This window comes from Myotis yumanensis, unplaced genomic scaffold (genome assembly GCF_028538775.1).
Source record: "Myotis yumanensis isolate MYYU_CA2020_CCGP unplaced genomic scaffold, mMyoYum1.0.hap1 SCAF_7, whole genome shotgun sequence".
NCBI lineage: Eukaryota > Metazoa > Chordata > Mammalia > Chiroptera > Vespertilionidae > Myotis > Myotis yumanensis.
In genome coordinates this window covers 16,407,306-16,434,729 of record NW_027223758.1, presented here as the reverse complement: position 1 = coordinate 16,434,729, position 27,424 = coordinate 16,407,306, and the positions used below count along the sequence as shown (strand labels likewise).

Genomic DNA, 27,424 nt, shown 5'->3' with positions numbered 1-27,424 from the left:
AGAATTTTAGTTAAACAATGGTCTACCCCACAAAGTCACAAAGGAAATTGGGGGGCCCCCAGCACACATATTTCAACAGTCAAACAAGCAGCCCCAAAACTCCAAAAGCACAGCTGATCTGCTACCTTATTTAATCTTCCTGGCCTAAGTGTGAAATTTGGGGCAAATGAATCCAGACAAAAGGAATGATTAAAGAGTATGGAGATTTATCTCAGAGGAAGCCAGTAAATGAAAAGAAAAACACATCCCATCATAATCTGATAAGAGCTAAGATCAACACGTAGAGAATTTGAAATTCTTCAAAAACTGGAGCTTATGTGAAGTGTTTATGCACAAATACATATGAATTTGTTTGATAAAATTATAGAGCATAAATACAGACATATCTGTTTTCTTCATCCAGACAATGTAAGTGCTGTTTTCTGACGTAGAGAAGTGAGGTGCATGATGTCGTTACAGGCAGAGAATGTTCATCCTGGTGGAGAGGCATATGTTCTATTTCCCCCAATTCATGAGTAGACAGTGTTGCTAAGCCATCCTACAGAGGTCTACCTTTATTTAAAGGGGTCAAAAAATCCTATGAAAATACTCCTAAAACTTACAACTAATTTGCATTTCTTTCTCATATACACATTAAAATTGGTTTCTTGGGAGTATAAATTCAATTTAACTAAGTTCAATACATTTAGTTTTAAATATATGAAGAAAACACTTAAGCTATTTATTTTCTCACAGCCCAGCTGAACTCTCAACAGGAAGATACAACATGACGACAATTTTCATCATCTTCTGGGAGAAAGTTATGGTTTTTGGATGCTAAAGGCAGAGTGTGAGTAGCAGCAGCTCTCCCCATCAACTCCTGCCTCCTTTAAATTCCACTGAGGATGGCAGTTTGGACGGAGACCCCCAAAATCTATTCTGTCCATCTGTTTTATTATTCTTAGAACAACTGTCAAAAGTTGCCCGGGGATCAAGTTGCAAACATACTAATTTGCCTTTGAAAAGTAGGCCCTGGGGGAATTCTGGAACTCTGCTTATAAATTCAGAATCCCATCAGCGAGCTCGCTCGCCTACCCTTTGTGGAGGTATGAGACTGCACTTCCAGGCACACATCTGCCTCCAAGCCGGGATGCTGGGTGCACTGATATGCTTATATCCACTTCATAGGCAAATAAGAGAGAACCAAAAGGGGTTGGCATCTTAAGGGCTGGTTTGTTCCCTGACGAGCAGACCTTGAGCTTTTAGGAGGCAGCCCCTTCGTTGATCATTGACGGATTAAGGACCAAAGCTTTGTACTGTTAAATGAGTGGACATGGCAGAGGGGCACATATTTTGTACTCTTTTACATCCTAAGACCATATTAGGAAGACTGAAATGAAGCATTAGAAGAAATAAGCTGGAGAAAGATAAATGGCATAAGCCACTAGATATCGTATTGTTTCCTTTTTGTGATGCTGATAAAAGTGACGAGAAGGTCATTTTGTCCAAGGAAGTGTCTGTTTAAAATATTGTGGTGTTTTGGAAACATGCCACTGTTGGAAACTAAAGCAGTGTGCATTTCTCAAGTTGGCTATGTTAAAGGCACATGCAAAATACACAAAAACATTAAAATGTATCTTGACTCCCTAGTGCCGCGGTCGGCAAACTGCGGCTCGCGAGCCACATGCGGTTCTTTGGCCCCTTGAATGTGGCTCTTCCACAAAATACCACGTGCGGGCGCACACGTACAGTGTGATTGAAACTTCGTGGCCCATGCGCAGAAGTCGGTATTTTGTGGAAGAGCCACACTCAAGGGGCCAAAGAGCCGCATGCGGCTCGAGAGCTGCAGTTTGCCGACCACTGCCCTAGTGGTTTGCACACTGGACACCCAACCCCAGGGGTGGGGGCAGTAACAGGGCGAGAGGGGAGCAGGGATGACAACAGGGGACTGGGCGGGCATCAGCACTGATCCTCAGAGCTTCCCTCCTTCCTCCCCCCACCCTGGCCCCAGTGGTCTTTATGAAGTCCCAGGGAATAAAGTCAAAGGCGTTCAAAGCACAGGACCTCAGAGACAGATTTGAAGCACAACTTTCAAAGTATCCACTTTAGAGTCTGGTTAAATTCCACAGAGTAAACAGAAAGGACACCCTTTCGAGGCTGACATGATGGCATGTGGGTTGTACTCACCCACATATTAACCAAAATCGCATTCTACTTTGATTAAAAAATTGACTTGAATGTGTTGCAAATTACTCCTGCTCCGAAGCCTGCTGGGAGCTTGCTGCACACGAAGGCAGACAGCACAGAAGGGCTCTCGCCATTCGGATTTGCCTGCTTTGTCCTTCTTCGGCTTTGCACAATCTCTTATCATAATAAGGCATGTATTATTCTTTTCGGAGATTTGAATAACAGAAAGTCTTACTTTCAAATATATTGCTGATAATCCCAGAGTCTACTAAATGTTCTGCGGATGCTGTTTATGGCATTATGTTCCTTTCAGAATAGGGCTGATAATTAGTAAACTGAAATTTGATTAATGTTGGATTAGGATGTTCTGATGTCTCGCTGCAATGTGTTATTTCAGTCTGTGGGCACTGGAAGATCTTTTCCTTAGGAAACTTGTTCCTTCCCCTTTCCAGCATGTGAAGAGAAATTAAAAACCCTGATTCAAAAAAACCAGAATTCAGTTTTTTAAGTTTGTAACATAGGATTCAGCGTTTCCTCACTCTTCCTGGTTTGTTTTCTTACTTTGAAGCCGGAACCAATGACTTAACTATCTAAGAGAGAACAAAATAAACTGGAAATAAAAGTCTTCCTCCAAAAATGCCAGGGGTGAGTCATTTCTGGTTATGGCAGGGCAACCTGCATGGAAAATGCTCAGACAGTCTCAGCTCTCAGTAGGCCCAGGTACAGAATTTTGAGAATATGAATATCTTCTCCAAAAACAAAGGATCTGTCTGATGTAAATATCACAGCCTGTGAAAATGACCATAGATGATATTTGAAGGAAAGATTTAAAATGAATGCAACTTTTTGCTTTTTAAAGTTAAGGGCGAGGATCCTTTCTTTTACTTTCGTTAGGATTCTAAAGAGGCCTGTACTGGCCGGAATTTCTTCCCTGCTCCATGGCCAGGAGATTCCACATTTCCTCCTTGCCTGCGTTTTTAAATTCATGATCTTGTTTTCTTACTGCTGAAGACGGGAGAATCCGGAATAATGGCTCCCCTTGAAGCTGTGCCATTTCCAAAGTAACCATCTGAATGCTAAAGAAATATTGTCATTTATGGAATGACCTTTTGCTCTTTGAATATTCAAACATGAATAAATGTTAAATGCCTAGAAATCCTAGCAGCATCAAGAAAAAAGGTAAGTAGGGTCAGCAAATTCCCTCTTGCATGCTTTTGACATGATGACCACTTCCACTTTCCTACCAGCAATATGTATTTGGGAACAACAGCGGAATTTGTGTCATCATGACCAAATGATTACGGTGCAAACCCGAGATTCTTCTGGGGCCCAGCAGGCTTCCTGTCCCTATGGAAACGAAGCCTCAGATATTGTCCTCCACTCAGCTGGAGGACGGAGCCAGGGAGGCTTTTGTGCTTGGTGAGATTTCTTCCCCAACCTTCCCCAATCAGACCTTAGTGCTTCCTCCCAACTCAGTTCTAATTGAGATGCAAATTAATCTCTCTGGCTGATTACACTTCCCTTAAAGCTACTGACAAATGCAGCTGTAACCAGAGTTTGCGGACTTTCCAACAAGTGACTTCAGCTGTCAGTATTTGCATGCCCAGCCAAGGCCCAGCCTGCTCCAGGTCTCCGACATGTGGAGAGCTTCCCTTAGGCATTGCAGGCGTTTTATTTACGTGTATAAAATTTACATACAATTAAGAATTTTGAAAAACCCCTACCACTACGTTCCTAGGATTTAGAACATTATTTAAGGCCTTTCCAGATCCTACTTTCTTACCCTGAACTCCTCGCCTTCCTGGGGGCCATGGCTCTAATAGCAACATTAGGTTTCCTTCCCACTTTCTATTGGTCTGTAAGTTTTCTGACTTTATCACTGTTTGAATTCAATCTCTCTTTCAAAAATTAAGTAAATTTATTGCTCCAAGGAAATGGGATTATTGAAGAGCCTTCACTTACTTGTCATGGTTCTCAATCATATTCCATTAATTCCAAAATCAAATATAAAGTCACCATTCTAATCGTCAGGATTTTCACATAAAGATCCTTCAATGACTTTTTGGGGGTGGTGATAGGATTGTTATTTAGAATGCAATAGAAAAGTAATATGCATAAAATACTAGATCATTCAATATAAAGAAAATATAGACAAAATCAGGAATTTTCAGTAAGAATTCTATTTTTTCTCCTGAATACCACTATCTAATATGTATTCCTGCCAGTGCAGTTCACCCAAGAATACTGAGTACCCCCGTGTGCGAAGCGCTATTCTAAGTGTTAAAGAGCCAGCAGTAAACTAACCTTCAAAAATGGAACTAAAAGGATTTAGAAAATATATTTATATATACATATATACATATTCTATTTGTAGAGCTATATTTATTGGGTGATTAAGACTTTCAATTTTGAAAAATGCAATTTTATAAAATATGTTTTGCTTTTATCTTCTAATTGTTTTTCAAAAACAATTTTTTAACCAAATTATCTCTCCCTCCCTTTCTCTGTCCTTACACACACACACACACACACACACACACACACACACACACACACTCATAATGTAATAGCAGGTCTATGTGAGAGGGATATCAACAGAACGAAACCAATGTCCTGGTTGGGCAACTCACAGTCTACTGGAGAAGAGGACAGAGGAAGGCCGGTCTGGCAAGGAGAATTTAGAAGGCTGCAGGAGGGTGAGGGGTCTGTGTCACAGGCGAGACCAAAGGGAGGCCTGTGGTTGGGGGCAGCAGAGTGGCCAAGAGGGAAATCACGAGGGGGTCACCATACCACAGGCCCACAGTGGGGAGGAGCACACCCCTGTAAAGGACTGGTGATGAGAGGGATGACCACCTACTGCAGATGGGAGAGTCGGGAGACAGGAGGAAAGCTGGGGTGGTTACTGATACTCCCTCAAGCATGATGTTGGCCTGCTTTCTGCACAGAATGCTAGACTTCAATAACTTTTCCTGAGGGAAGAGCAGCCCCCAGCCTTTAATACCTCAATGGTAAAAAGTGAATACTTCCTGAGACCTAACTCCACAGCTGGGTGGTTCTAGTTTTCACCAGAGGTTTAAAGCTCCATTATTTGCAGGGGCCAGGCTGGTGAGATGACGATAACCGTGGTGATACTCACTGGGCTCCCGCCTGGCCAGGCACTGTTTTACCAGCTTGGCCCACTAGCCCTCACCAACCTTAGAGCGAGGCCAACTGCGGGGTTGGGGGCATGATGGTGGCACCTGATGCCAGCTTCAACACTGGGAGGCGTGGAGGGGCGGGCTCTGGGCTTTTGGGAGCAGGAGAGCACTCAGCCTGTAAGGAGGCCAATTGCTGTCAGCAGGAAAGAAGGCCCCGGCAGGTCAAGGTTTTGATTCTTTGAAAAGTCAGAATGCATATTTTAAAAATACAAAATCTCCCAATTTTTAGGTGACTGATAAACTCAATTTTTTTGAGTAAGGTTGGAGGCCAACCACAGTTCAAACAAAGCCCATCTGGGGGCTGAATTCGGCCTGTAGGTTTTGTAGGCTCTGGGTTTTGAATGTTTGCTTTGACATTGAGCTAACAGCTGCTTCCTGGTTTCCTCTGGTCATTGGTCATATTCTAGAGCCTCAGCTCCTCTTTAAAAGCCCCCTGGGCTCCTGAAACAACTCCTCCCCCAGACCTGAGGTGCAATGGTCACGATTTCTGTGGGCTTGCTCCAGGTCGGCCGAGGTCTCTTTTACAGCGTGGCCCCAAAGTGGCCACACCACATCTTCACGATGTGACCTGACGCCTTTGCTGCTGCGACCCAGACCTCATAGTCCTCGTGCTGTGGTCCAGGCAATGCAGGACACTCGGCTACCACATCACCCTCTTCTCTCATCTTAACTCTGTGCTCAGCCAAACTCCTCCACCTTTTCCACCGTGGCTGCTAAATACACATCACCCTCATCCTGTACTCACAGCTGGTTTCCCAAACCCAGGTCATGGATGGCAGCCTACCTCCTAATCTCACTTTGGGGGTTTGGGTGTGGCAGGCTCACCTGCTGAGACAGTTCTGATTTCTGCTTTTGCCTGAATAAAATTAGTTAAGGCATTCTAGATCTTCGTGAAAGTTGCTGATAATAAATTTGTTGGATGGAAGAGGGGTTGAGCTGAGCTATGGTACATACACTACTAGAGACACAAGGGACCCAGTCAATGGGTGATCCATGAATTAACGCATTTTAGGTTTGGCCACCGTGAAATCACCAGCTCCCATGGGTCCACATTTCTCTCTCCTATCTGCCAGATAATTGTGACACTTTATCTTGTGTTTTACTGAAATTAAGATTTATATTTTTAAGTTTTCTCTAATCTCTGAGAATGAGTGTGTTTGGGATATTTTATTTGTGAACGAATTCTTTTCTGAAGGATCACATGCCATTTAACAACATAGTCTAACAATTTTACAAGGAATCCATGCAACATCCCCAAATTCACCCTTTAATCCTTTGAAACGAGGAAATTTTCCTGTTTTCAATACTAGGTGCAGCCTTTTAAGACATGATTTCTAAAAAAAAAGTTCTTGTGATTCTGAGACTATTATAAAACAGTTCTAAAACCAGACATATGTGGCCTTGAAGGCTGGGTCTTACTTGCAGGGGCAATTCTTTTTTATTCTTAACCCTTTTTGGTCCAACCTCGAGGCTGACTCGACAGACCAGGCGCTAGGAGCAGGTCCAATGTCCAGCAATAAGAACATTAAAAAGTTCAACATTCAATCCCGTCAATTAATTTGGACCAGACTGTTTGAATTCCAAAAATAACATTGGACCGCAAAGGATTAATGTGTTCTCAGTGATTGGAGTTTTTCTTCCTACACTAAGACACTTGCTGCCCCTTCTCATGTGAAGAAGACAGAGGACAACTTGGATTGGGCTAAGAATGACGACCTCCGTCAGCACAGGGCGGAGCTCCTTTCTTAACCCTGGTTTGAATACGAAGGCATCACTCCACTCTATGCAACAACACTGGCTGCTCTTACATGCCTCCCTTCTTCTTTCTCAGAGAAATAGTCTTAATTTTATAATTAAAAAATCCCTCATTTCTTATTCCCTTTATAACCTCAACCCATGCATGGGGATATGCTATTTTTACCTCTGAACTCCACTTTTTGAAATGTGCTTCCCCATGACTGGGCACAGGCCTACTTGAGTTTTTCTCCCATTCTTACACAATCTCAAGCACAAACTCATTATTTTCTGCAACACCCACAGTCACAAATCCAGTCTATTAAGTCGCTAAGGAATGTATCCAAAATAGTGGTTCCCCTCATTTGCTTCCTGCGTCTTCTGAGCGATGAGACTGCTTGCCAGACAAGAACTTCTCAAATGCTGATGCCCTAGCAGAACATACCTTGGATCTAACATGGAGCGGTGTAAATCTCTATGACGCTATACTTTGTCTTTGGGCCTATGTACTAGTAGAAATGTGGGTCAGAGAAGCTTGTGCAGGCCTCCTGTGTGGAGTATCACTCCACTCTGGCTGCCGGTCTTCAGCCCAGCCCTCTCCTGTGCATTTTCCATTCTTAGGCACTACAATCCTTTCTTTCTTTTTGGTGTTGCTATTATATGAACTGTGTTTGCCTCTTTCCTTGAAGTAATTCAGTTCTAAGTCCTATTACACCCAATGCTCTAGGTAAAGACTTGAGGCTGCTAGAAGCGGCCATGCGTCTGACCTCCCCTCCCCCCGCTCCCCCAAGCCTATGTCTTGCTTGACCACTCTGCTGAAGGTAAAGCTTCATTTTCTCCTTGCTTTTCTGAGAAGCTATTTCTCCTTTTCCTCCCCCTTCTCTCTCTTCACCTCCTCCTCCCAAACCTACTCTTCCAGTGTGATGCTACACAAAGTCCTTGATCCTCTTCTCATCACCCTCTGCACCCCAGCAAATCTAGCTGGTCTACACTGAGTTAGTCTACCTGCTTTATGTAGGCATCCGATCCATCTCCCTGCCACTGCCTGAGATAGGCCCTCACTTACTCTTTGAACTCCTTCCACTGCCCCTGCAATGCCTTCGTCCCGTCCATCGTGTGTGTGTGTGTGTGTGTGTGTGTGTGTGTGTGTGTGTGTGTTTTCCACACTCTGCTGTATGAAGCATCTATGCCTAGTGACTAGGATAATGCCTGGTACATGGAAGGGACATAGGAAATGTTGGCAAAGGCATAACTGGTTCTGCATGGCAAAATACACCACAGAGTACCACTTGCCTCATTTTCATACACCTCTCTTAAGTATATGGAGACAAATGGAGGAAATTAAAGATTTTCTCAGAAAAAAGAACAAAGATCCCACCGGAGATAAAAGAAACAGGAGAGAAGGGCCATTTTGGAAGGTGTATACAGTGAAACAAAACTCACCAATATTAAGAAGTCATGAGTATAAGAGAAAAGTTCTGGTATTATCAAATATATCTACTAATTGCAAAGGAAACTAAATGTGAATGTGAAAGAATGAGGTACGAAATTACTTTTTCTTAGGCAACCCAGTTCTCTCAGTCAAATGCTGACATTCCAGAGAGGAGAGATGGCAAGTGCCATTGAGACTATTGTTCTGTTGAAGTGGACGTTTATTTTAAAAAGCCACCATCTGTCTGATTCAGGGTGAACTCCTCCGAATGGGCACAATGCATATTGTGTGCAATCTTTTTCCTGAAATAAGTTATCTGAGGAGGAGAATGAAAGCTCTGGCTCAAATGCTTTTGGAAACTTTTATCAACTGACCATGGCTTGGTTTTGGAATCTTTAGTTGGCTTGGGAACTGTAAACATGACATGTGGCAAGCTTCCCATTTACAACACTCTGAGGCACAGGCACGGGCCCCCTGATTGCCCACAAGGGATAGAAAAGCAGATGGCAGGTGAGTTGGCCCTCATCACTCAGAAGAGCAGTGGCCACAGGACGAAGGCTCCACCGGACAGATTGGATTTAGCCCGCCAAGGAAGTTACCAGAAAACCCAGAGGGAACAAAGGGACTAGGCTGAACTGTGACTAAGGCTACTTTCCAACTGTGTTAATATTTTTAGATCATGTAAGTCAATGGTATTTCGCAGTTTCCTATGAGCCTTCACCACACTGTTCTAATTTTTTTTATCATTTAGCTAAGGGTACACCAAATAAGAACTCCTTTGATATAGGTTCTAAGCTGGATTTACTGCTCAAAAAGATCCTAAGATTTACAAAAAACAAAGGCATATCCATCCCAACAATGCTCCCAGTCCTCTGCTTAATAAGAAATGCTGTATTTTCTTGAATATTACTAAACAAAATTGATTTGGAACTGCCCACATTTCTACTTCTAGTTACATGTAAGACTGAATGTCAACCGACACTATTCAAGGCAGTTAAGCATCATCATTAGCTGGAAACAAACAGCTACTGCAAACTAACACCACTGCCTCTTCATTAACAGGTTCAATGTTTAGCTCTCCATGGTCAGTACAAAGGATTTACAGAACATCTGAACTACACAGCATGCCCTTTGCTCATAAAACAGTCATCTGGATACCTAGAAAGCGAATGACATTTTGATGAAATGAGCAGTTTGGCAATGTTCTACTTAACAACTGCAATCTAAATATCAGAAACAAAACGAGGACACAGCAGTGTCCATATAAACGGCCTGTGTTGACAAAGAAATGCCCCTTTCTTTGCCGATACCATACCATACCTAATTCTAGGGAAACTGTAATAGGAATTCTTTCTCAGATTTCTGCTCTCTTAAATGAACTGTGTCTTCTAGGGCCATGCACAAAAGCTGCTTCATTCCTTAAAGGGTCTTAGTTCATAAATCAATACAGTTTTGCCAAGGGATATACTGTCAGCTTTAGGAAGGAGAATCAAATCTAATAAACTCCAGGTCCAGAGTTCTCCAACTCGCACTGGGTGGTGGTGGGTAAGGGGCTGTTCAGAATGGGCTCCAGACAGGGCTTCATGGGCCTGTGACTGAGCAGCTGCTTATGACAAGCCCTAGTTGGCTTAATGTTCTGCTGCCACCTGGAAATTCTTAACAATTTCTCCTTTGGTTTTGTGTTCTGCACTTTAAGTCTGATGAGATAATGGAGCATACACATGGGCAGAGGAGACACACATAGTATGTGGTCTGCTGGCTCCTTGCCCCTCGCCCTATGAGCACAGAATACCAGTTATACCTGGAGTTTGGAGTGACCTTGGAATGACCCAAAGAAAGCACCTGGGAAGTGTGGTACGGTCTATGGCTGAGTAAGCAGAGACCTGCCTACCGGGAGAGGCCATACTCTCCATCGGAATCAGATCTTGCTTTGAATGCAGAAGAAAAAAAAAAGGGTGTCTTACTTCACATGAATATCCAAGGAACCCTATGTAGCCTTAGTTGTGTTACTTCCATGTACAGAAGTTCCTCGATTTACAATGGAATTCAAACCCATCGTAAGTTGAAAATGCATTTAATACACCTAGCCCATTGAACATCATCGTTGGGCAAATCATCGGACACAATAAATACAGTGGAGAGCATTGATTGTTTACCCTCATGATCATGTGTCTGGCTCCTACACTTCCTCTCTACCTGAGGCCCTGGCTCAGGCAGCCTGGATGCTGTACTCAGAACAGAACTTGCAAGGCAGGCCATGAGATTAAAGGATTATGGAAGCTCGGCTTCCTCAGGTACCACCCAGAAAACCATCTCTGCTGAAAACATGCTCTTACATGTATCACAAGCACCCTGATGGACTTGATCACACAGAAAATCCTAAAAAAAAAAACCCCACAAATTTACCACTTGAAAACACTCTGACCTTGTACTTGCTAAGTGTCCTCTGCCAAAATGCTTCCCTGCTGCCTGGGCACAGCTTCTCTCTCACCCCTCTAACTTCAGTGTGTACACGCTCTCTCGGATGAGGACTTTCCCCCACATTCACCTTCCTCCCATTTAGCTGTTTTACAGAACTTCATGAGCTTCTTTGTCTTTCCTGTGAAGCACAGGGCAAGAACCTCATCTGCAATGTTCAACAAAATAACCAAGCATGTATTTTATAATGAGAAGTTAGATAGGTGGAGAAGGTGACGTGACAAAAGTCAAAATGGACTTATATACAAAACGGAATTTTTGTTTGCAAATAATTTTCTTGCCTTGATTCAACATATTTGGTGGATGAGTGTCCCACGCATCCTAGTTGACATGCAAACTGACAAACCAATTGCAGAACACGGCTTTCTCATTTCTGCCAAGACCTCTTTTCAACGGCACGTGAAATAAAAACTCCATGCTGTAGGCTGAATCTATACCAGCCACGAGATTAAGTCTAGAGTGCTGTTGAAATCACTGCGAAGAATGCCATCTCCCAAACACGCACCGCCAGCCTGAACAAAGCATCAGGGAGCATGCTGAAGGGAATAATGCTACCCTGGCCCCTGGGGAGGGACCAGATGGGACCTAATAGCTCTTTTCTACTTCTAATTTCTATGATAATTCCAAGTTGCCACATGGCATATGTATTTTTTTAAAATCTAAAAACAGAATATCAGTCAATAAAGTGACCAGGGTTTTAAAGTAAGGTATTTTTCATAAATTGTATCTATTCACACATGGTATTTCTCACTCACCCCTCACCTCCAACCTCCATGACATATCACTTATGGTTAGGCTGGGAGAAGTAGAGAGAACCAGGTCAAATGCAATATGTTTATAATCATTATCAATACCAGTTAGAAACAAAGGTTTATTAGGAGATTAGATGCCTTTTACAACAATTTTATGAAGTCACCTTAATTTCTTTTTCTTATAATCAGAGATCATGCCTGGATTTTAAAGCGGTAGCATGCCAATTAATGTTTGATAAAAGTTACAAAAGTGAAATTTCTTCTGTTTTTAGAGAAGATCAAGAATTAGAGAAGTGACAGTAATGATTTGGGAAAATTACAAAAGAATTTCTAGCCATTCCTACTGATGAGTTCAAATGCAACTTGGTTAAGGACACTTTTTCCTGTCCTCCCAACCGGATGCGACTTCTCTTGCCTCTGACCTCCTCCTCGACTGCTGTTTGTACTCTCTGGTGGCACTTGCCACACTCTTTGATTTATTAGAGTCATTTCATTTGCTATTGGTTTCTGGTAGGCCTTCTGAGTGACCTCACAACAGATTGCAACAAATGGGGGTGGATGCAGGAGGAGATTGAACTTGAGGAAATACCCAAGAACATATATATGAACATCTCTTTAGTCACAGCTTCTTAGTGCAAACTTATGTGACTAAATTATGAAAAAAAACACCTCTAAGTTTAATGCAACATGGAATTGTTATAGTTAATAAAAATTAACAAATGATATTATGTTATTTCAACAAAAATTGAAAACCGTTTTCCCTTTTCAGCATGGTTGTTAATACTTACCTCTGATGAAAAACTGCCAGGATTCTGGGTTCTGGGGTAGTTAATAAGTTGCATATTTAAAGCAAAAAGATACAAGCTCTGGTAGAGTGGGATGAGGCACTTCACGGCCCTGCTGGCGTTGATGCACGTGGCACATATGAGGCTTGGCAGTAGCTTCCCACTCACTATGGCTCCATCAAACAGAGGCCCAAAAAATGGAACCTGTGGATTCAAAAGAGAAAAACACTTAATTTTCAAAAAACCAGTTAAAGTCAAACCAAAGATATGAGAACCACCAATGGGTGTCTCAGACCTGCCATGACCATGAAGGCTGTCGCCCACAGAATAAATGCTGACCTGAACGGGACACAGGTTGAGGGCTTTCGAATCAAGCGAAAAAGGATTGCTCCACAATGCTCCTCTACTATGGCCTCTTTATCTTTAGCAAAGCTTCTAATGTCAAATTGTTACCAGGTTATTCTTTTGTTTCCTGCTGTCATTTACAGAAAGTCATCATTCCTTTTAAGTGCCTACATCCTGTGGATTGTGCACAATAAGCAGCCTTGTCTCACTGCATACCTCTAGCTTCACATCCTTCTGAAGCCAATGTTGGAACTGGAAAAATTTCTGCATGGATCTTGATTTATATTAACTATTAATAGAGATGATGATTATTCCTGTTAGCATCTACTTATAGTCCTCGTTCTGCTTGAACCTTCTTTCTCTCTGCTTCCAAAATTTGCATTATTCTCATTTCCCTCTTTTTCTTTTTTTAACAGAGGCTCAGCTTTCCTTCACTGGACCCACTTCTATATATAGGCAACCCATGAAGTTTTGGGGTCTGCCTTTTGTGGATTTTTTTTCCTTCTCTCTCTCTCACTTCTTTTTTTCCATCAGAATTTCATAAACTGGACTCCATTCACTAATGCAGAGATTGTCAGCTTCATGAGGTCAAGGATTGGGTCTGTCTTGTAACTCTTGTATTTATTCACCCTCACATTTGCTCATTCATTCACTCAAAACCTTTTATTATGTGACAGACACTATTCTACTCACTAGGAACACAGCAGTGAATAAAAAAAAAAATCCAGATTTCACTGGGCTTAGAATTTATTGGAGGTTTCAGAGAATATACAGCACAAATACATAAAATATATGAAGTAAAGGTGCTAAGGTGAAAAATAAAGCAGGGAAGAGCAATAGGCCTCTTTTTGAGGGGGGAAGTTCTCCACATGGCCAGGGAGAGCTTTAAGCATAAGATGATATTTCAGTAAAGACCTGACAGAAGTGAGAAAATGATCTCCAAGCTATGATGTCATCTGATAGAAAAGCATTCCTGGCAGAGGAACAGCAAATACAATGGCCCTGTGGTGGGAGTAGAATTAGTATGGCTAAGCAATAGGGGAGAAGCCACAGGGCTGCAACTGCGTGAGCAAGAAAAAGAACAGAAGGAGATAAAGTTGGACAGGTAGTAATAGGGTCCTTGTAGGAAATTTTAAGTATTCTAGATTTCTGCTCTGAGTAAGAAAGCTGTGGGAGTTATGATCTAACTTACATTTTAAAGGTACTGTCTGGCTGTTATTTTGGGAAAGTTATGGACATCAGTTAGGAAGTTACTGAATAATTCATGCAAGAGATATGATGATGGCTTGGAACAGAATGGTAGGAGAAATGGGAAGAGGTGGTTGGTTTCTGGATATAGTTTGAAGGTAGAGCTGACAGGATTCTCTGAGGATTATTAATGAAGTGGAAGAGAAAAGGAAAATAAAAGGAGTCAAGGGTGATGCCATGGTTGTGTAGTCTGGCACTTGGAAGGCAGGAGCCACCTTTTCCTGAAATGGAGAATACTGAGTGTGTGTGTGTGTGTGTGTGTGTGTGTGTGTGTGGGGTCATCAGCTCAATTTTACACATGCTAAGTTTGAGATGCCTATTAGATGCCAGTGGTAATATATGAGGGCAGCAGAATATATATCAGGCTAGAAGTCAAGGGAGGGGCTCAGTGTAGAGAATTTACAGAGTTATTAATTTATAGATGGGGCTGACAGTCACAAGATTGGATAATCAGATGAGCAAGAAAAGAGGTTCAAGGACTATATTTTGTGGCCCTCTAATGTTTGGAGGTTGGAGACATGAGGAAGAATTTGCAAAGAAGATTAAGAAGGAGTGGCTGGAGATGGAGAAGCAAAACCTCCAATAAGTAGCACCGTACCTGGCATATGGTTAGAATGCAAATACCTGTTGGATAAGTAAATTAATGAACACGTAAAATAATTTAGATTAATGAATGAATATGGGTCTCCAGCCTAGGTCTTCTGACTTGTGTCAAGGACAATCTGTAGAACACCTTTTCTATTACTGGTTTCAGGGGAGGGTCTTGGGATCCAATGGTAAAAGGTTGTATTTGCCCATAGGAACTTACATAAGACAACTATGGACTACATCTCGCAACAAAGATGTAAAAAACCTTTACAAATTGTTAGCAAATCAAATGCAGCAATATACAAAAAAGATATCCTGACCAAGTGGTATTTTCCATTAAAAAAAAGCAAAATTGATTTAACATTCATAAATCCATCAATGCAATTTACTACATTAACAGAATAAAGAAGATAAACTGCATGATACAAAGGAAGCATGGATAAAAATTCACAATATAAAAAATTTCCCAGCAATCTGGGAATAGATTTGATAAAGTTTTAAAGGAAAAAAGTATTATATTATAATTAATGGTCAAATATTAAATGTTTTCAGCCTGAGATTTGAAAAGTCTCACTTCTTCTATTCAACATTTTGAAGATCCCTGTTATTATAATAAAGAAAAATAAGAAAAAGAAAAAAGGAACTTAAAGATTAAAAAGAAGTAGTTATTTTTATTCACAGATAAGATGATAGTGCACACAAGAAATCCAAAGTTAACTAGAATAAGTAAATTTTGAAAGATCACAGGATATAATATTTCCTTGAAATCAATATTTTTGAATGTTAGCAACTAACAACTGGAAAAATAACATTTAAAAATGCTGTTTGTGATAGCATCAAAAGCATCGAATACTTAGAAATAAATGTGACAAAAGCTCTGCAAGACATCTATAGTTACAATGAAAGACAACTTGAATAAGTGGAAAGATGTACAATGTTCACGGATTGGAAGTTTCCATACTGTTAAGATATCAGGTTTCCTGAAATTGAGTTATAGATTCTGCACAAACCAAATAAAAATTCTAGTAAGCTCTTTATATATATATGGACAAGCTTATTCTAAATTTATATGGAAATAAAAAGACATAAATTAGCCAAGACAATTATAAAATCTATGTTACTTGACACAGTGCCCTGGCATGAAGCAGCCTCAATAGATATATGCTGCCTGAATGACTGAATGAAGGCCTCCAGCTCCCCAGGCTCCGAGGCCTAGACAGTAACCAAATCTGTTGCTTCTCTTCACATTCCTAGAATAAGATCTGTTGTGACCGTCTGTCTTTTACTTCATGGAGATGGCTGAATGGTCAGAGAGAAAGAGTGACAGGCGTGGCCCTTGTGTCCTGAACAGGCGCCCGTAGCAACATTTCTTCTTTTGTTTGGTGGATGTGAGAAAAGGGCTCCACAGTTAAAACACAGAGATGTAAAAACGGCAAAGATTGGGCCAAGCTATTTTGAGATTAGTACCTACAGTACAGAGGAAGCAGTCAGATCTGAGGAAACTCAAACGGGAACGAAGAAGGATGGGATTTAGTTCGACTAGTGATGGCAACTGAGTGTTTCCTCCTTAACGCAGCACTGGGAGCGTGGGCATCTTAATTCCAAAGGAGAAACATCAAGGAACGAGTCCTCATCTTCTAAAATCACTCACTGTTGCCTAGTTCCAGTAACAATGACAACAAAGAAATAAGAAAATAAGAAAGAATAATTTTTTCCTTCTCTCTTTAGCAACACCACACTAAAAAAAAAAGTTTATTTAAAATATAGTCCTAGAAAAAAATAAGTGCACTTCTTCCTATGACGTTCAGTAAAAGGTGCCCAAAGGTGAACCTGTGTGACAGGATTCATGTAGAAAACAAAACAACAAAACCAACAACAAACAACAAACTAATGAATTTCAGATATAGCACAGAAAATACATCTGTAAGGATAAATTCTCTAATTCTGGGGGCAAATTCTTAGAAGAGATATGTACTCTATAGTTTAGGAAAGCAGACATCAAAAAGATGAAAGCAAATAGGAGGGCAATTCTATGAATAAAGTTGTTTCAGGAGAAATGGTTTATTTATTTTTTGTTTTATTATTATTTTTCTAATCCTCACCCAAGGATATTTTTCCATTGGTTTTTAGAGAGAGTGGAAGAAAGAGGGACGGAGAGAAATACCAATGTGAGAGAAACACATCAATTGGTTGGCTCCTGCATGTGCCCTGACCAGGGCCCAGGCTGGGGAGGAATCTGCAACTGAGGTACGTGCCATTGACTGGAATCAAACCCAGGACCCTTTGGTCTGCAGGCCGACGCTCTATCTAGCCATTGAGCCAAACGGCTAGGGTGAGTAGAGATGGTTTAAAAGAGTTGTGAGGCTCTTTTGAAAACAGTTGTATGATCACAAAAATGTGGAAGAATATGAATGGGCATCATCATGAGAAACAGCAGTAATAAGATTAACATTCATTGAGAACAAAGTCACATTTTGTAGCTCAGAGGTAGACGGTGAGAGCTGTCTTGCTTTCTGACAGGAAGCAGGATCTACCATTTGCCACTCGGTGTACATTCACACCCTGCCTCTGGCTGGCCACAGGAAGGAGGAGAAGGCAAAGGAGAATAAGATGTATATATCACAGACCAACTAAAAAAGGGGAAAACAATGTCAACTCTTGAGGAAGATCAACTGAGCAGTGATTCTCAATGGCCAAATTGTTATGAAAGCTAAAGCAGGAGGTAAGAGTTAATCATAGGCTATAGATTTTTACCATCTGTACCGAAGCTCATCTTATATATAAACGCTCTTTATTATTTTCTGGCAACTGCTTGTGGGTGAATCAGATAATCTTTCAAAAGCTGGACAAAAGGAACAACATAAATCCCTTGTATCCAGAGAATTGCTCTAATTAGGAGTGGCAACAAATTAGAGAATAAATTTGATTTTGATGTAACATCTGCGAATGACAGCTGCCTTTTCACCAAATTCTCAATGACATTCCTTTACTAAAAATAATAACAATAATAATAAATTACCAAAACAGAACAAACTGCAGTAATTCATTTAATAATGTATTTTAGTACATTCTGGTTATTTTCAGTTATCTTTTCAAAATAAATGATTCTTTACATATTCAAAAGTTAACTCACTTTCCCCAAGAAATTCCCAGAGTATTTTAAAGTGTATGACTTAATCTCAAAAAGGTTATTTTATTGGGGTTGAGATAAATATTTAAGAAAACTGCACATTTGAAACAAAAAGAAATTTATACAACCTTGGTATAGTCCAAGCATGTCAAACTTGTGGCCCACAACGAATATTTTTGCAGCCCAGCCAATATAATGGTATGTAAGAAACCTTTTAATAAAAATTCCATAACTCGATTTTTACAATATCCTGTTATACATAATTATAACAAACTACAATGTTCGCTAATGACTGATTACTATAATCGTGTTGCATTCATTTCCCTTACGCGCCTTGCATGCAGACGCACCCTTTCTCTCCACTAATACTAGCAGCGAATATTTTAGCAGCCGATCGCCACTGACTTGTTTGGTGTGAGGAACAGGAAATATTTTGCTTTCGGAGAACAAGAAAAATAGGTTTATTTGCGTTATGCTTATTAATTTGTGCATTTATTCAGTGTCTGGTAAGCTAATGTTCAAGAAAAAAATATTAATTTTATTAAAATGTTCTATTATTTTATGTTAACGGTTACTCATTTACTTCAGCCCTTTGTATTCAGCATGTCTCTATTGAAATAAACCTATGCTTCTATGAAAATTGAAGCTTTTGTTTTTTTGGGGCCCACAGAAACTTAAACCTTGTTTATTTGACCCATGTTAGTCTTTGAGTTTGACATGCTTGTTGTAGTCAAACACACTCCCTATATAATGAAGCCACACTAGTCAAAGATTTTCTTTCAAACACAAGTACCAACACTGGCTCCTCTTGGCCTCACAGGTGCAAAAGGTCTTGTGACTTCTGGTGCATTAATTCATCTTACCCAGCATTTCTGGGCACTTGTTCCAGGTGAAGGCCCCAGGCTAGCTGTCTTCCTGAAGAGGGGCACATACACACACTCACTCGAGTCTGCAAGCAGCCTGGCGGGTTGGGACAACTTAGGAAAAGATGGGCATTTAGGAATGAGAGCATCCAGCCTTGAAGGGGCACTTAGGACCCTGAAAGGACTGTAAAGAGAATTTGGAACCCAACCTGAATGTGACAGGAAGCTGAGGTCCAAAGAAATTGAGAGGTCTGCCCCAGATGCCCACCCACTTGTGGCAGCATTGGAGCTGGTACTTTGGGATCCTATCTCCTAAAGTTTAAAATGATTACTCTGTCCTGCCTATACTTCTGAGAAATGATTCCATCACCCTCCCTATTTCTCCCATGCCCACATCTCCCAGGGCTGAGTAAAGTAGCATGTGGAGGACATGCTACTTTGTTTTTCAATTACAACACTGACACTCTGGTTGAGGTGATCAGGACAATCCTTCACAAGCTTCCTCTTTTTTCAGCTGCTCCTGGGCTAGGCTGCCTCAGCGTGCCACCCTTTGGTCAGACAGTCACCAGACAGTCACTAATGTGCTTGGAGATAAACATGCCCAGAGCACTAAAACTTACTTTCACAAATTCATAAAAATAAGTGTTCTCAACATCAATATTACTGTCACTTACTGGAAGAAGGAAAGCAATACGGGTACTGACTGCAATGTGGGAGCTTTATGAATCACCTTTCTGCAGAACAAATTGGACATTTTAACAAGCGCTTTAAATCACTCATATGCAAGTCTTCCCCGACTGCCGACTTAGTAATGAAAGTAGAAAAAAACAGAAGTCTGACAATAGCACATTTCTTTTCTGTAAACAAAGACTACTGTGTCGATATTTGTGGAGATGAACTTACTCTGAAAGTAATTTCACAGTGAAATGATGCCGCTAAGCACACTGATTTTTATTTATTTATTTCTTCTTTAAAAACTTTAATAAAAAGCTCAAGAAGTGAGCAGGTCCTTTTATGCGTGAGGGTTTTCTATGCTCAATGTAAGCACACCCATACTTCAGCATACCATTTCGAAAATGCTGTGTAAGAGGTGGTGGATTCTGCCAGACACATAATTTGTATATTTAAGGGAAGTGTATGGAATGAAAAAGCAAAATATGTTAAATTTCAAAGGACTTGAAAGCAATGCTGTCTGTGAGCTTGTATTACAAATAGCCCTACATTATTACATACACTATTAATGAGGCCGAATGAATGAGGGTACAATTTTGAATATGCATGACTCTGTCCAATGAGCAGGACTTTTGTGTACTGATGAGATTTCTTTTCCTCCTAAAAAAAGGATTAAAATTATTTTTAGAGAGAAGTATGGCTTCCCAGAGACCAGTAAAATAAAGGTACTTAGACCACTGAGTCACACTATATTCAGATGAAATATACAGGTGCTGAAAGAATGGCTTTGACTCTACCTAGAATTTTTGAAATTTGTACATATCCCATCCTCCCAAAAGGAATATTCCTCTTTCAGCAGCTGCATCATTACAATTTCTAAGCAAAAATAATGATTTTTGGTGGAGATCCCTAAATGTTGGCAAGGTTAAATAAATAAACCTTCTGAGCACAAAGCCTTCACTTTCATAGTAAGGAGCACAAGTTAAAAGACTAGGGAATGGGTAAATTATTGCACCAAATGGCTGAGAATTAATCTCTGCTGACTAGCTGTAATCTAACGAGACGTCTGTGTCCCAGGGAGCCCGCAGCATGTCCCTGGCGGTATGTGCAGTGTGTCGAGTCTGCGTGGCACCCTTTGTCCTCGCTCACAGGCGGCCTTTCCCCTCATTGTCCATAATATCCTCATGCATCTGGGACGCGTGGAATGCATTCACACTAACAGACTGACCATTGTTTTCTCCCAGAAGCTTTGTTGAGCAAAGACTGCATCACGGTTACTGATAATTATATTGCTTAATTAATCAAGACAAAAAAAATTTGCAAATCATTGCCTGGTTGCCAAGCAGGGAGATAAAAAATGACAATAATACAAGCTGAAGCAATATAACAAAAGTAACAGCTATCTGATCAGAAATTCTTATATAATGAAGCTATTAATGCTAAATCGGTTAATGTTAACATTGCTCCAGGTGTCTCTACTTAGATGCAAACAAAAAGGCTAACATTATGGATATAAAAGGCCAAATGTTGCCATGGATTCTGTAACCTGATAGAGAGGACAGCCTTTTCATTTGATTAGGGAATGCAATTTAAATACCAGGGACTGAAGCCAAACAAACAGACTTTCCCTCCACAAGCCTCTTGCATTCACCCTGGGGTCAGTGGTTGGTGAACAAAAGGTCAGCCACACTTGCCCTGGAAATGTCTGGATTAATTTTATTACATTGTAATGGTTTGTACTTTAAATGTAGGGATAACACTAAATTTCCAGTTGGCCATTATTCTCCTCTTCCCTTTAGGCTTTTTGAATTAAAATATTAAGAATGCGATTTGCTCAATTCATCTTGCCAGAATTCATGACCAAATTTTAAAACTTAAGTACATTAAAAATTTTAAAAAGGTATGTTGTTTTCATTTCATTCCCCAAGTGTAATATGTTTCATGTTTTTTATATATTATAGAAATAAAGGCAACTTTTAAAAACATTAAGTGACATTTTAGAGGGCCATGTTGAAAATGAACTAATATAACCAATTAATCCATACTAAATATTAAAGAAACACATTTTCCAGTTTTGAAAGTTACTGGATAATAAATTTATTGATGGTCTAATACTAAAATTTTTAGTTTAATTCTTAAAGTTGAAGTACTCTTTATGGATAAACATAAATGTTACTAGCACTAAGAGCATTTTCTTATAAAAAAAAAAAAGAGAAAACTTCACATATGCAGAAACCTGAATCAAAGATAATACAAATATTTAATATGAAAAACTTTTGGCATCTTCGCTCCCTGAATAGAAAAGAAAGCTCCCTTTATGTCAGGCTTCTCACCAGCCAGAGGGGGACTTTTCTGAATTCGTGACCCATCCTGTACCTAGTCTGAGAAATAACTGTGTTAAGCTTAGGGATTATTATTTATTCTACTTTCATATAACAAAAATAGTAACAGCAATAATAATAATAATCATCATCATAATAACAATAACTAACACTAATAGTTAATAGTTAAATAGCTTTTACTCTGGGCCAGGCACTGTTTGAAGCACCTTTCATTTTTTAGCTCACTTAATTATCCCAACTTTAACAGTTTAGATTAGGTTATATACCCCAGTAAATCTCAGTTACCTATTATTTTAAAGCTTAAAAACACTGAGTATTTAGAATGGTAACTTTAGCTCCTTTAGAAGAATAATTTGGAATGTAATTTAAGATTATTTTTTTTAATATCAAGCTTAAGTACAAGTCATTTTCTTGAGGAGTGACTTAATACACTAAATGTTTAATTAATACACTTAAAAAACCCTTCTATGAATAATTCTAAAACAAATACAAGTCCCTATATAAAGCACTGCTGAAGTAGCACTAAAGACATGGCAAGGATCAAAACTGCAGCCAATTTAGTACATTGCACACAACCATTGAATGGTTCCAGCCTTTCCCATGATCAGTACCATATGGCGTGGCTGAATGATTCTGTGGCAGGTGCTTCAATGGCTAAAAGTCATCACCTGGGCCATGCTACAGAAGGCCAGCCTCTTCCTGGACATACCCATAATCCTTTAGGATTGACCCCCCTATTAGCAACAGTTAGCCAGGCTTGGCAAGCAGTGCTCATCCATTAGGCGAGGGTGAATTCTACAACCATAGCCATCCACAAAGGCTAGATGTGATATGGGGTTTGTTCAATTCTTATTATTATTCAATACGCCCCAAATTTAAAAGTATACTTTTTTTTTAATTACAAAATTTGAAACATTTTAAAAATCATACATTTAAAACATTTAAAAAGTCAGGCTAAGTAAATAATATATGGAATTCTGTGCTCATGATGAAAGATTCTTTGAAAATCCCAATTCTTACTTGATTCTTATTGCATCTATAATTCAGATACGTGTAAGCCATTTAACACTTTGGAAAAAAGTATCCTTTAACATATTTGTATCATTGTTTTTTAATAACAGTGAATCATATGGCAAACGTTGTATGAGTCAGTTAATACAGTGGGTCAATAATGTGAAAATGTACCTCTGGTTTCTTCGTTATCGTGATAAAGAACATGTGATTCTTTATTGGGTAAATAATGATTGAAACGTCTCCAAAGGCGGTTGGGATAATGCCCCTGCGGTAGTCCCTGGAGTGTTCAGACCAGACGATGTGGACCTCGTCATTCCCCAAGTGACGAAGCTGCAATGGAAAATTGGCTCTTTATTAATCAGAGTAATACAAGCAGTTTATGAGGGGTCGTGGCTTACAAATTGAATTATAACACTCAGATGCAAAAATATTTTACTACCAAAAATGGCTGCAACACCAATGTCCTCTATGAGGATTTGGAAGAGCACCAGGGCATGAAAACACAGCTCACCTATGAGACACATTGGTACTAAGATGATGCGCATACGCAAACATTATGGCTGGATGTGGACAAGAGCTTTTCAAGGATTTTTAAAAATTAAATTTTACTCCTGCATCAAAGCCTCATGCTTTATATTGCTGAGCATGTCTATAACTAATTAACAACATGAGTCTTTTATTCCATATTATGATAGAGCTTTATAAGAATTTAATGGTTATTAAGAAAAAAATCTATAATAATAAAAGTGTAATATGCTAATTAGATCGGACGTCCTTATGGACGAAGCCAGGGCTGTGAGGGAAGCCCAGGTCCCAGATGTCTGCTGGCAGCTGGAGGGAAGCCAGCCCAGGTCCCAGGTGCCAGAGGGAAGCCAGTGCTGGCAGCCGGGGGAAGGAAGGCCTACTCTTGCACCAGTTTCATGCATCGGGCCTCTAATATGAATATAAGAGAACATAAGCTATTATAACACAATTGTTACCAAATACATAAAAACTAGACTTGTGATAAACCTTGAAGAAGTATGTATAGTGGGGAGGTGAGGCAGGGTTAAGAGGTCAACCAAAGGACTTGTATGCATGCACATTAGCATAACCAATGGACATGGACACTGGGATGGTGGAGGCTTGTACTGGAGGGGGGGGGGGGGGTGGGAGGAAGGGGGTCAATCAGGAAAAAAGGAGACATATGTAATACTTGAACAATAAAAAAAATTAAGCCCCCCGCCCAAAGAAGAATATACTAATATAAATTATTTTAAAGAAACGAATAAATATTACTTAAATGTAATAAGAACACTAATACCTAGAATTTAAAGAGCGCCTTACTGTATAGAAAATCTGCTCACACACATGGTTTTGTTTATTTTTTATGTTATCCAGTGGGGAGGCAATGTGGCTCAGGAAGGTGAAGGTACCACCTACTCAAGGTGCAGAGCGGGCCTGGAAACCAGGGTTGGGCTCCTAATTCAGCACAATTTCTACTTTTCATGGCTATCTAAGTCTATGCCAAAAGCAACTTGTGCTGTCATAGCTCAAATAGGTTAGTCCACTTATTATTTTATACACAGAGAGGCCATAAAATTTAAAAGCAAGTCAGAGACTCCTGACCTTCTGAGGGGCTTTCACATGCCTCCAACGAGGGGCCTTTGCTAGTTTTTCCAGAGCTAGGCTCTGTCAGATGCAAGGACACCCGAGATAAAACCCTGCACGATGACTTCATGTCCTGGGCTGGAGAAAGCAGGGTAGGAAACCATGTAAGTAAGCCTTCAAGTGTGGCTAAAGAAACCAGATCATAAAGGTTAAAATGTTGACCAAAACTTAAGTGCTAAAACCATAAAGGCTAATTGGTGAAGGCCCTCTGACCTACCAAAAATGTGAGGTTTCAGCCCTCTCACACTACAGGTCACTGTCAACTACCGCAAAAAAGCATTTCTGCTTCCTATATTATTTAATAGACTAGAGGCCCGGTGCACAAAAATTTGTGCACTCGGGGTGGGGAAGGGGGGTCCCCCAGCCTGGCCTGTGCCCTCTCACAGTCTGGGACCCCTCGGGAGATAACGACTTGCTGGCTTAGGCCTGCTCCCGGGTGGCAGAGGGCACGCCCAATCCCTAGGTGCAGCCCCTGGTCAGGCTCAGAGCAGGGCCGATTGGGGTGCCGCCCTGTCATGCACAGAGCAGGGCGGATCTGGAGGTTGCGATGTCACCCTCAGTCACGCTCAGGGTAGGGCCGATTGGGGGGCTGGGGCACCGCCCCTTGTCACACTCAAGGCAGGGCCGATGGGAGGTTGCGGCGCCACCCCCTGTCACGCACAGAGCAGGGCCGATCAGGGGGTTGGGGCGCTGCCCCCTGTCACTCACAGAGCAGGGCCGATCAGGGGGTTGGGGTGCTGCCCCCTGTCACGCTGATCCCGGTGCCAGGAGGCATATTACCCTTTTACTATACAGAATAGAGGCCTGGTACACGGGTGGGGGCTGGCTGGTTTGCCCTGAAGGGTGTCCTGGATCAGGGTGGGGGTCCCCACTGGGGTGCCTGGCCAGTCTGGCAGAGGGGCTGAGGGCCGTTTTCAGGTTGGCGGGTGACTGAAGCTCCCAACTGCTCCTTTTTTTTCTTTTTCTTTTTTCTATTCTGGGCCAGCTTTAGCTCTGAGGCCTCGGCTGCTGAAAACATTGATACAATGTTGTGGTCCGGCTGGCTGAAGCCCGGCTGACTGAAAGCCGGTTTCTGGGGTTTTGTTTAGCTTCTATATTTGCAACATAGTACATAGTTGCTGAGAGTTGCAGCTGAGAGGCCGGCAAGTCAGGCAGGGAACGTTGGAGTCCGCTGTCACTGGAGCCAGCAAGCCTCCCTGTTCACTTCAGTGCATGGCTGCTGGCCGCCATCTTGGCTGATAGTTAATTTGCATAAAGATATGCTGATTAGCCAACGGGAAGGGTAGCGGAGTGACACCAATTTGCATGTTTCTCTTTTATTAGTGTAGATTAAGCCTAAAAGTGTCTAAATTCAGAGGCACTTTAATAGAGATGTCTCAAAGTTAATGTTTTATTTTTATCTTAAAACTAGTGGCCCGGTGCACAAAATTCATGCATGTGGCGGGGGGGGGGGGGGGGGGGGGGGGCGGGGGCGGGGAGCCTGGACTGTGCCCTGTAACAGTGCGGGAGCCCTGCGATCCATCGCCCCAAAGAGGTAGGCCCTACCCACCCATCTGGGGTTCCTCGATGGATTGTCCCAAAGAAGTAGGCAGGAGCCAGGGGTCCCACCTCCAAGCTGTGCAGAGCCACGAGACCCCCAGGCCTTGCCGCACAGAGGCATCCGCCAGGCCCCATCCCCAGGCTGGGCCATGCAGAGGCCTGTGGACCCCTGGCGTAGGCGTGTGGAGGCCTCCGCCGGGCCCCACTCCTGTCTTCGACGTTGCAAGTCCCCGCCCACCTGCGTCTGCTGCATATACAGCCTCATGCTGATCGGTTGTTATGTCATTTGCATATTACCCTTTTATTAGTATAGATATATTAAAAAAGGATGCTTTGGAATACTATTTAGTGAAAACACGTTAAAACATCTATATATATAAAAGCCAAGCGATTGGAATGATGGAATGACTGGAACAATTGGAACGACCGAATGACCAGTCACTATGATGTGCACTGTGGGGGCTAACCAGCCTGATCGGGGCCCCGATTGGCCCCTCTCAATCTCCCACGGCCCCTCCCCCTGGCCAGCCCTGCCCCGATTGGCCACCCCACCCCAATTGGGGGTGAGGCCTGCTGGCCAACCTCCTACAGCCCCTCCCCTCAGCAGGCCCAGTCCCCACCTGTGCATGAATTCGTGCACCAGGCCTCTAGTATTAGTATAAAAACCATTTTCTTTATAGACTATTTGACCACAAAGGGAAAACCCAAAGTGACCCTAACATGGCTTCCTTTCCATTTATAAGGTTACAAAGGAAGTTGGTTTGTTACAATGCCTTCTTACACTTCACTCTCTCTCTTTTTAAAAAGAGATGGAACCTGTACCTTTGTACCAATATCGAGAGGCGCACGATTTCATTGTGTCTGAATATGGGCTCTGGGACTAATGCAACTGTGGGTACAGACCACAAGTCACGATGATCCAGAACAACTTAATAGCATCTACAACTTTCTAAATGCAAAATCACTCACTACATTTTTTTCTCCTCCTCCCCCTCTCACCTATAAAAGCTAAAAGGGTAGCAAGCAACCCATTAAATAAACAGTAGGTTCTCATAGTAACACTGAACATCTCTATTTCCCTATTTTCATCTTAGAGGCTAAAATTTATCTTTTTCCTTTTTCATAAAATATTCAAGGACTTCACAACACACTCCCGAAATGCAATCCTTTTGGAGTGAAAACATGGTAACCAGCATCGCCAGTAGCACAATAAAGGCATGTTTTCAAGGGAAAAATGAATAGTATCAAGTTGAAACTTTGAGAGGAATTTAGACCAGAGGAAGGTAACTAATTGTGAGAGCTGTGCCCCTTGATATAATGCTGGCACAAACATCTTAACAGGATCAACCCACCTACTAAATGCCTTTGAAATGTGGGGCTGCCACCTAACGCCAGCACCTTCTGTGTGACCTCTGCTGTGGATCCAGAAGCATACGTTGCAAGACATTAGCTCGGAGGTAACACAGTGATTATTTAAATTTTGCAGTTC

At 41.4% G+C, this 27,424-nt stretch overlaps 1 protein-coding gene across 3 annotated transcripts in view; it reads right to left on the bottom strand.

Moving 5' to 3' along the window:
• RALGAPA2 (Ral GTPase activating protein catalytic subunit alpha 2) overlaps positions 1–27,424 on the bottom strand; it is a 294,845-nt gene that overhangs the window by 68,378 nt on the left and 199,043 nt on the right. For all 3 annotated transcript variants that reach the window (XM_070419823.1, XM_070419824.1, XM_070419825.1), the window contains 2 exons: positions 22,918–23,076; positions 12,621–12,748 (listed from right to left, as the gene is read on the bottom strand). In XM_070419823.1, the coding sequence (XP_070275924.1) occupies positions 12,621–12,748; positions 22,918–23,076 (287 nt within the window). The remainder of the gene's footprint in view (positions 1–12,620; positions 12,749–22,917; positions 23,077–27,424) is intronic.